General features: G+C 44.3%; 1 protein-coding gene across 4 annotated transcripts in view; it reads right to left on the bottom strand.

Annotated features, from left to right (window-relative positions):
* Positions 1–1410: 1410 nt before the first annotated feature.
* LOC113485872 (3 beta-hydroxysteroid dehydrogenase/Delta 5-->4-isomerase-like) overlaps positions 1411–9802 on the bottom strand; it is a 25085-nt gene continuing 16693 nt past the window's right edge. For all 4 annotated transcript variants that reach the window (XM_026859301.1, XM_026859315.1, XM_026859307.1 and 1 more), the window contains exons 3-4: positions 8679–8843; positions 1411–4857 (exon numbers count right to left, since the gene is read on the bottom strand). In XM_026859301.1, the coding sequence (XP_026715102.1) occupies positions 4043–4857; positions 8679–8843 (980 nt within the window). In that variant the 3' untranslated portion in view covers positions 1411–4042. The remainder of the gene's footprint in view (positions 4858–8678; positions 8844–9802) is intronic.

The raw sequence follows: 9802 nt of genomic DNA, 5'->3' as shown, positions 1-9802 counted from the left end.
TGCATTTCTAATGCTGCAACACCGTAAGCCTCTCAGGAATCAGTCTTCAGAGAGAGCCTCACAAGCAATCCTGTGCTGTCATTTGTCTTGGTTTCAGATCAGTCCTCAGACAAGAGCCTGTAAGGACCTGGTCCCCTAACCTTTCCCATGATGATCTCTGTTCCTACTTTTGCCTGATCCTGGTTAGTGAGTCAGTGTCTCCAAGGCATACAAAAGCCCTCAGCAGGCCAAGATTAAAGGCATTGGGTCCCCAAGCTGTTTTTTTCCTCACACTCATTTTGCACCTCCTTCCACCTTGGAGGCAGACCCAGGCCCACTCCCTTTACTGTGTATCATGTCTCTAACCAGGAGAGAAGAGGCCAGTTTTGCAGATCCTCACTACCTAACCTTCCACACAAGCTCACTAGCTGCAAACCCTCAGTTCTCTGCAGTCAGGCAAATGGGACACCTGAGCTTCTGAGGTCTCAGCCATCCCCTGCTCTGCCTGCCCTCTAGACATCTAGCTTTTGCTCTCTCTCTCTCTCTCTTTAGCTTTTGGGGATTCATCACACCGAGATAACCCTCTCCATGGTCTCTGCCTCCCTCCTGTCCACTGTTCAAAGAGTGAGGACCTCCTAGACATCTATGTTCCTGAATGCTCAAAAGGGCAGTAGGGTGTAGGGTTAGGGCAGAGGTGCAAGACCCTGGAAGTTTGAGTTGGAGGGGGATGGGGGATGAAGGGACTCAGAGAGAAACTGAGCAGGGGGACACCTGGCTACTCAAAGAAGGAAGCTGGGCCTTGGGGTTACAGCAAAACCCACTCTTCTGTGTTCCTGAGCTGTGTTCCTGTGTTCCTGTTTCCCTCCATCCCTGAGCAGGTTTTTGGACAGCCAGACATGAGGTTGCCTGGGATGGCTGCAAGCTGCAGAGCCCACCTTTCTCTACTTGTGAGGTGGTGACAAATGCATGAACTGAAAGAACTGGCAGGGAACAGAGCACAGCTGTAGGAGCATGAATGGAGGAGTCTAGAGAGGAACATAGTGAAAACAGAGGGGTACACAAGGGGCAGATGTGAAAACACAGATACTGGAAGGGCAGCGGAGCATGCACTGAGGGGACCGAAGGGGAACAGAGGGCAAAGGAACAGGATGGTAGGGGACCAAGAGCTCAACAGGAGCTGAAGCTAAATCTGGAGATGAAGAGAGCATGTATGGAGAGGTCTGGAGGTGCAATTATTAGCGTAAAGCCATTATTAATAGTACTGGTAGGTAAGATGTGACCCCTGTCTGCAAGTTGCACCTGGAGGCCTTACTGTCCTTCACGGGCAAATCATTCTCAGCAAGGACTTTTCTGCAGTTCAGAGTCCCGTCAGGCACTGAACAGACTTTTAGCAAGAATTTTTAGGGATTATGAGTGAAATCAAATTACTTTAAACTGGTCTGTATTTAGACACTGAGGTTTACATGTCTGAAGCTGGCACACCAACAAGGCAGAAGCACACTCTTTCTCACACCTGTGTGCCCACTGCAGCTGGCAGCAGCTGGATGAGGGGTGCCTAACTGCTGCCATTGGTAATGAGTGGACGACTAATGTGGGATTGATTTGACTTCATTTTGGTCAGTTTTGAGTCCTGCGTTTAAGCAAAGCTGGAAGATCAAACATACAATTGGGCTAATCACAAAGCTAAGCAGCAGGGGCTGATCCTTGCAGAAACTGCCTGTGAACAGGAGACCGTCTTAAACCATATTTTATTGGCTCCCTTTCTGGACAGAGCAATCACCCAGATTATAAAATATTGTTGAAAAGCAAGGTTGGTCAAATTATGTCCAGACCTCAGCAACTACTAAAAGCATGTAGAGAGAGCTCCCCAAATTACTCTCCATATGTCTGTGATGCACACAAGATTCCGTGCCTCAGGTAGTTCCATGCTGGTCCTTTGCTTGCTGTTAGCAGCTTGCTTCATTCAACATGCTGTACAATTCACAGGAAAACGCAAGAATCTGGCTCGTACCTAAGTTCACTTGAGTGGGCAGCTGTGACAATGAAAGGTGCTTCAGTCACAGGTTTCTCACCCCAGTGGTGGAGCAAAGACAGGAGAACGGAGTGTGTGCCTGTGCTGCTGTGCCTGTGCTTGTGTGTGGTTCTGCAGCTTCTGCTGAAACACTGGAGCAGCTGAGCCATAAACACACGGGGCTATTCTGTTGACTTTGCTCCCAGGCAAAGGGATGGGACATGACCTTTCTAAATGGCTGCCATAAGATCAATTGGACCAAATCATGGCCTCTCTGGGGAATTAATTTATTTATTAAAACCATCTTATTTTTTTAACATGATGTTGAGGCATGAGAGTCTCCTAGTAGTGGTGATGCAGCTAGTTAGCAGTCTTCACTCTGATGTGCTGCTTGTCTGCCATGAGCAAACTCGAATGGGTTAAATAATGCCTTTTATATGTTTTTAAACTTCAGTGTGCACATCGGTTTGCTTCGTACAGATTCTATCCAGGAGGCTGCAATTCCAAGTTTTGTTTTCAAGTCCCTCATTCTCTAACGTTCTGCAAACCTCCTCACTCTCCATCAGTCTCTAGAGGTGTTGTCAGCATACAGAGTAGCCTAAGATGGGTCTCCTTCAGCATGGGATAGATCTGTGTGCTCACTAAAAGAGGAACACTGATGGAGGTGTTGAGTACCACTTCCTCAGTGGAGAAGGGTGGAGATGTTGACATGGTTATCTGTGAAGAGATGTCATTCAAATAACATTCACAGTACTAGTTTGCTGAATGTTTCAGCAAAGCCTTCGCTGATTTCTATGTCCCCAGAATATGACAAAGTTCTGATGGCTGGTATTCCACTGCTTCAGATCTGACATACTTAACCTAAGATGTTACTAAAGAAAATGGTAATATTTGCACTAAGGCTATCTAAGTCAACACAGACTTTTAAGCTGCCAGTATCTCTGGAAATGTGATCTATTTACATTAGTGCTGAGTCAGGTAAAATATTTCTGTTCATACCATCCTGAACAGAACAGAGAAAAATCCCATCTTTTAGACCTGTTTTCAGCAAGTGAGCTGTATGTTTAAGAAGCAAACACTGGATCACATCATTTGTTCAAGCAAGTTCTACATTTTTTAGCCTGAAAGTTATGTATTCTGCAGAAACTCATATGGCCATCAGAAAAGCATAGAGACAGCATATATACATCTATCAGATAAAATTGGCCTTTGCTGCCAATTGAAACTTGGAAACAGTATGATTTTTTTTTTAGCACTGTTTATTTTTCCTCAGTGTTCACAAATGTCTTGGCTCTGCAGTGGAAATCCTTTATTGACCAAGGCTGTCCTGTAATATCTTTCTTCTTTTCATCTTGTTGAAGCTGTTGTTCTGCTGGGCAGCCATCAGATTTATTGTAAAATTGGCAACCAGGAAAGTGAGAATGGATGAGAAAGCCTTCACCTGACTAAATCTCACCCTTCTCTCCCACACACTGTCCTAACTAAAACTATGTCGCCATTAAACTGTACTTTTAGCCTCACAGTGCTCACAGTGCCCAAATTTGCTCTCAACTTTGTCAGGTGAATAGCACATGAAACTGGACACTGCTCTTGGAAAAGTGACCCAGTTTTGTAACAGCTTTTACAATCAGGTGGCTTCTAACCTCTGCATGTTTGGTAAGGCTGGCAAGAGATGAGTGAGTAGGGTGTCGCTGTTTGAAAAGTGTAATCGTAGCTCTAGGACAAATTGTACTTTACAAAAGCCTTAAAGGTGGTGTGTAGTGAATAGAAGGGCTGATGTGTTCACACCATAGACTGTGTAGAGTCTTACTAAAATAATGTCTTTGTGTGCACATACAAGATGTAGAAGTAGATATGGACTATACAGTAAATTTACCTTGACTGGCCTCTACTCAACAAAGAAATGAGCATTTCACTTATATTTATTGGAGGGGAGGGGGTGTGGCAATGATGAGGGGGCTGTTAGATAAAGTCTCCATTTAAATGCTTTGTAATTAGCTGCTGCTGCTCGAGGCCCTGCTTGTTTAGCCAGGTCTCAACTTCTCTTAAGACTTAGGCAGCCTTGCTTTTCAAGTACTCCCTTCTCTGTGGGACCATGGAGGCCATCCACTGACCTGTGCACTGCTTGGCCTCTTCCCACGTGTAGCGGGGTACATAGCCAAAATCCTTCTGTGCTTTTCTATAAGAGAAGGTGAATGGAGTGTTCAGTAGAGTGACCAGCTGGCGATTGGTGGAAGGGATGTATCTTACAAAGGGCCGGAGCAAGAAGCTCATAATCTCCAGCAGCAGCGAGAAGTAATATAACATTGTCAGAGGCATTGGGAGCCGGGGCTCAATTCCAAACCCCAGCTCCCTGGTCAGCTCGTAATTTAGATCTGCATAGCTCATATGAGGAGTGTCATCTGAGATGTAGTAGAACTGCCCCCTGATGTGCTTGGCTTTCTGGGGGACTTGCAGGGCTTTGGCTGCCTGCACATGTGCCCAGGCAATGTTTCCCACATACACAGGGTTCACCAAAGCCTCCTTCCTGGAGAAGCGCAGGTAGACATTTTTGTTCAACAGACACTTATCCAGATGACCTTGAAGAAATGGACATCCTTCTCCAAAAATGTACATGGATCTCAGGGCACAAGTCATCAGCATGCCACCATCCTTTAGCATCTGGCCATCTGCCTTCAGAACAGAATCTTCTGCCAGTCTTTTAGTCTGGGCATAAGGAGATTTAGATATACTCTCATAAGCTGTATCTTCATCACCACTGAATATTGGGTCACCTCTGCAGTTTGGGCCTGTCACTTCTATGGTACTGGTATATATGAAGTGCTGGACATTACAACGGACACATACATCCAGCAGTAGCTGAGTACCTTCAAAAGAGAAATAAGCAAGTCAAGCTAGAGCTCCCCAAGCAGGAAAAAGTGGGATTTTTAGATCATAAACAGCATCTCTGGCCTGACCGTGGCCAGATCTCCCCTATCTGCAGCTGGAAGAATCCTGTCCTGAACTGGGCAGCATGTTCAATGAACCCGCTCTGAATCTTTATTTAAGTGGTATCAGTGCACCTGCCAGAGTGAACACTTGGTCTTAATGGCATGTTGTGGAGGTTTTTTTTTGCCAAGAGTCAAATTTTGCTCTTGCTTAAGTTAGCATGGATACTGACCGCAGGCTGGGGGTTTGTGCCTGTTGGTTGGATTTTCTTGGCTTAAGGCAGAGAACCTTCAGAAGCTGCCCCTCTTGTTAGGTACCATCCATCCTGTATGCTGAAGTCCCTGTTTTACAGGCTTGAGGATGCTTTTGAGTGGTTTGCTAAGCCAGGACAGAATTATTTGGGGCCCTGAAGGTTCGCTCCAAAATCAGTTTCACCCCGTGGAAGTCTATCCACTATTCAAATGACTTCAGAGGAGGGCTTGGAGAGAAAGATCTTATGTCGGAACACACAATAGCATGTAGTCAAAGATCACAGAGGAAAGTGCAGTGAGCAAAGTGATGCTTGTGTATGTATATGTCCTTATTTAGCATATTCTGGCTTTTACTTGCAGTAATACAGGATTTCTTACTTTTAAAATCCTATCACAATCCTTTCATTGAGGGGAGCAGAGGTAAACTGGCAAGTTCAAGGTCTTTCAAATAGCCAAGAGGGTTAAGCTAAGAAAGTACATTCAAGGGGGAAATAGGTACTTTAATAAATTGTGTTATTTTAATTGCAACTAGATTCTTTTCTTTTTCTTCTGAGCTTTGAGGCAAAAATTTCCTTATTTGTTGTCCACGGTGTAATGAGAGAGATTATGTGTGAAATGGCCAGTGACTTTGGAACAGAAGATGCAGATCAAAGACATTTGAAAATGTCTTTGGCAAAGGAACATTAACCCAAAATGACTGATATGATATCAGAAGGGTGTGGCCTAAAATGAAACACTAGCAGTGAGGCACATCTATGACCTAACAAGTCTGCTCAGTCTGTCACAACTAAAGGCAGCACAATGCAGAGCAGGCTAGTGGTACTAAAGAGAAAATAACGAAAATAAGAGGTTCAGAGGACCAAGAAATATTGGCAGCAAAATATGGACCAATAATGAGTGAAAATTGGGAAGAATTATTGAACTGAATATTGTTAGGGCACCTTTTTTCAAGCTTGAACAAGAAAAAGAAAGAAGTTGCAACAAACGGAAAATAAATCTGGATGAAGTTTTAAGAAACAAAAAACAAGCGCAAAGAAAAAAAAGGAAAAGGTTACACGCCAGGAATAAATTCACATGACAAGCAAGTTCAAGCAAGTCACTTATGTTTAGGTGACACATAAAACAGGGTGATCTGGAAAAGGAATTAATTAAGAAAATATATTATTCTGAAAATTAATAGTTTAATTCCTGCCATTAATACTGTTTAGAAAGTGAGGGAAAGTAATAAAGTGCAGAAGGGCTAGATAAAATCAAATGAGATAGAAAGTTTTTAAAAAGAAAACATAAAATTATACTGATGGTATCTGTTCAAGATCAATTTCACCCAAATAAAATGTGTTTTACTTGCAAATCAAAACTGTATGTAAAAAATGAAAAGGTTTTTACAGTAATGGGAATTTGAGCATCTTCCACAGAGCATGCAGTAAATTAAATCTTGCATGGAGCAGGTCTCCAAGTTTTGCTTGTACACAAAGCCCTTCTGGCTGAGGACCTGATTCACAGAGGGTACTTCTGTTTGGATTAGATGTAATCATTTTCTTAATACCCTTCTTCCTAAAACTTTGCTTCCCTTCCTAAAGAGATATTTTTGCGTTGAGGCATTGCGTGGCATGTGAGACAGAGGAAAGCCCTGTGTCATGGGAAGTTTAACTTGTTTCCTTCCGTTCTTGTTTGTGAACATCCACATCTGATTCTTTGTCACATTTGTATTATAAAAGTTCTGTTTTCTAGGAGAAACAAAACTTTCCTCCTGCGAATCTATGATGTACGTAGCAGTGTCTTGGTTGGTCAGAAAGCCAGAGGAGCATCAGAATTGAAATGGAGGGAAATAGGGAAGAGGACAGCAGTATTTAGTGACTGACCTTAGAGTCAGCTAATCCTCACTGGCCCAGTGGGCTTCTTTCACCCACAGGCCAAATCTGTTGGGGGGCAATCTGAAAGATTTATGAAAACCCAGATATTTTGTGCTTAAGTCTAAACCTGCTGAAAGGAACAATGGGACAGACATAAATAAACTCTCTAGCCCTGACTCCAGCTCGGAGCTAGAGAGCTTTCTGCTTTTGGGACATTTTAATATTTTGGGGTTTTTTTTGTTGTTTTTTTTTGTTTTTCCTTATGGATTTAGGTAACATATTCTGCTGTGAAAAATGGATTGTAGCAGTAGTATGGTCATAGAGAACTTTACAAATACTCTTTCTGAACTACCAACCCTGTATATTTATTTTTCATATTACCCAGTGCAGAGGTTTACAGGAGCTTGCTTTTCTGCTCTTCCCTCCTGGTCAGGGACCTAAGAAGCTGCCCACTGGGCTCTAATTTGTGGTCACTGACAATTTGTGGCTTTGAGCAGAAATTAAAGGGTCTGGAAGCTGAATGTACAGGCAATGAGCCAGGCTAAAACAAGCAAAAGGCCATCCCACTGTTTTTAAGGTGCATGTGAGGGACAACTCGACTACAGAGAATTCTCTCTTGCTCTGAACACTGGTGAGCAGCCAATATTTGTAAAAGTGGTGCCTGCAGAAGTATGTACATTGTTTGTCCGGGAACAGCCCTATATCTGTGGCAGAGAGGAACAGAGAACCAGGAAAACTATTCACGTAAATAAGGACATCTTCCCCAAATCTTCCCCAAGCACAAAGCCAAGGGAGGTCAGTATGCATGCAGTAACAGTTCTCTGAAAGGCAGAGAAGGTTTTGGAATAACAGGGAGGGGGATGAAGTTGTTCTTTTTGGAAACATATTTAAACTTCCTGGCAGCTGATGCCACACAGGCCATTCCTAAGCCAAAACCTTCCCCCTTCATCTGGTCTTCTCATGAAAAACAGGGGCTCCTTAGTAGAAAGGGATATCCCATCACTGAGTGAGAAGTCACTGAAATCCCTCCTGCCCACAGCCTTGAGTTTGTTGGGAGATTTTTGATTATAAGTTCAAGGTGGGAGAGCACCTGCTCCTCTGAACTGCAATCATGCACACACAGACATAATGGCAAGTAGAAGGAAAAGGAGAAGGGGAGGAAGGAAAAGAATAGGAAGCAGAGAGCCACAGGGTCTTGCATGTGAGCAATGCAAGTTTGCTGTAATTGCAGCCAAAGTCTGCAGTGTTTGTAAAAATCGAAAAAACGTACACAGTACAGGGGGAGGAAGAGTGAGAACCGATTTCTCAGGTGCACATTGGGATTTCAGAGGTTAATTGCTTCCAGAAAGGTCCACTGAGTGTGGGATTATGGCTCTTCCCACTGAAGTCTGTGCAGATCTCAGTATGGGCATGATAAAAGTGAATGATCCTGCAGTGCTCTGCAGTGGAATAGTGGTGCACACTGGCTGTGGAAAGGGCCATAGATGCATAGGGCTGCACACAGGCATGCTTTGCCCTCACAGGTGTGGCTGTGTAAGACACAGAACAACCCAGTTAATCTGGCTCAGAAAAAGAGATCAGGTACTCCCTTTCCTAAGCAGATGATGATCAGGACATAGGACACATGGGTTTGAGAAAGATGATTCACCTGCTCACCTGTTACATTGACTTCCCAGAGCAGCTGCTTCTCTACAAGGCCCAAGGTGTCAATGATGGAAGCTGTGTGGATGACGAGGGAGACACCCTGACAGGCACGGTGCAGGAGCGACACATCACGGATGTCCCCTTCCAGGATTTTCACCTCAGTCTTACCCTGGACCTCTGCAAGGGCAGCAGAAAACAAAGCAAAAGACTTTACAGACATCCTAAGAAGGCCACTGAAATGAGTGGTGATGAAGGGCTTCGTGGATGCTGACACTGTGCCTAGGACCTGTTGACCATCCAGGCACAGGAGTGGTATTTTAAGGCTGACAAAAAACTGCTGAAAGCATTTTCCAATGTCTATATTGTCAAGTGCTAATTAAAGTGCTATAGAAGTCTATGTTGCATTATCTGCTGTATTTTTGGAGCCAATATTCAACATGGTTTGTTCTTCTTTTTTTTTAAAAAAAACCCAGAAATCTTTCCCAGTGCTAGCAAGGGCCTGAAGCTTCCTTCAGGTGTGACTATTTTAAAGTTCAAAGGAGGAGTAGCTTTAGCTATGCGTGTTCTCTGTGGTGGTGCAATTCTTACCGCTCCCTGCCCTCCTTGTTGGGCTGCTTGGTGCCAGGTGTGATTCCATCCACGTTCCCCCAGCCATACACCAGTCTGTGGAGATAAGGACTGATAACCTTGAGGAGCCTGGCTCCTGCCCCTCCCAATTGCTTGGAAAAGGTTAAAATGGCCCATCATCTCCTGATGGCCTGGCACACCTGTGCCTGGGATGTGATCAGATGGAACAAGAACAGGGTTGCATGTTATTCAAATTCTTGTGCAACTGCTGGAAGGCACCAGATAGTATTTGACAAAAGTCAATTATCTTGGACCCTATAAACAGTGACCACCAGAGAGACCCTTAGAGCTCTCTTGGATCGCAGCGGGCTGTGACCAGCATCTCCCCTGAGCTGGGACACCTCTCAAGTGTCGTCTGCTCCAGACAGAAGGCCAGGGCGAAGTCCCCCCGCTCGAGTCTCAATTATCGCCCATTGAGGAATGCCAAGGCATTGGGAGTATTTGCTCTAAACTCAAGAGGGAAATTTTCTTTGAGCTAGCATCTATTCCACCTGTTTATTGGGGGGGGG

The sequence above is a fragment of the Athene cunicularia genome, assembly GCF_003259725.1.
Source record: "Athene cunicularia isolate RWA chromosome 1 unlocalized genomic scaffold, athCun1 chr1_part1, whole genome shotgun sequence".
Classification (NCBI taxonomy): domain Eukaryota; kingdom Metazoa; phylum Chordata; class Aves; order Strigiformes; family Strigidae; genus Athene; species Athene cunicularia.
Note: the sequence above shows the minus strand (reverse complement) of the source record. Positions and strands in the feature narration are given on the sequence as shown.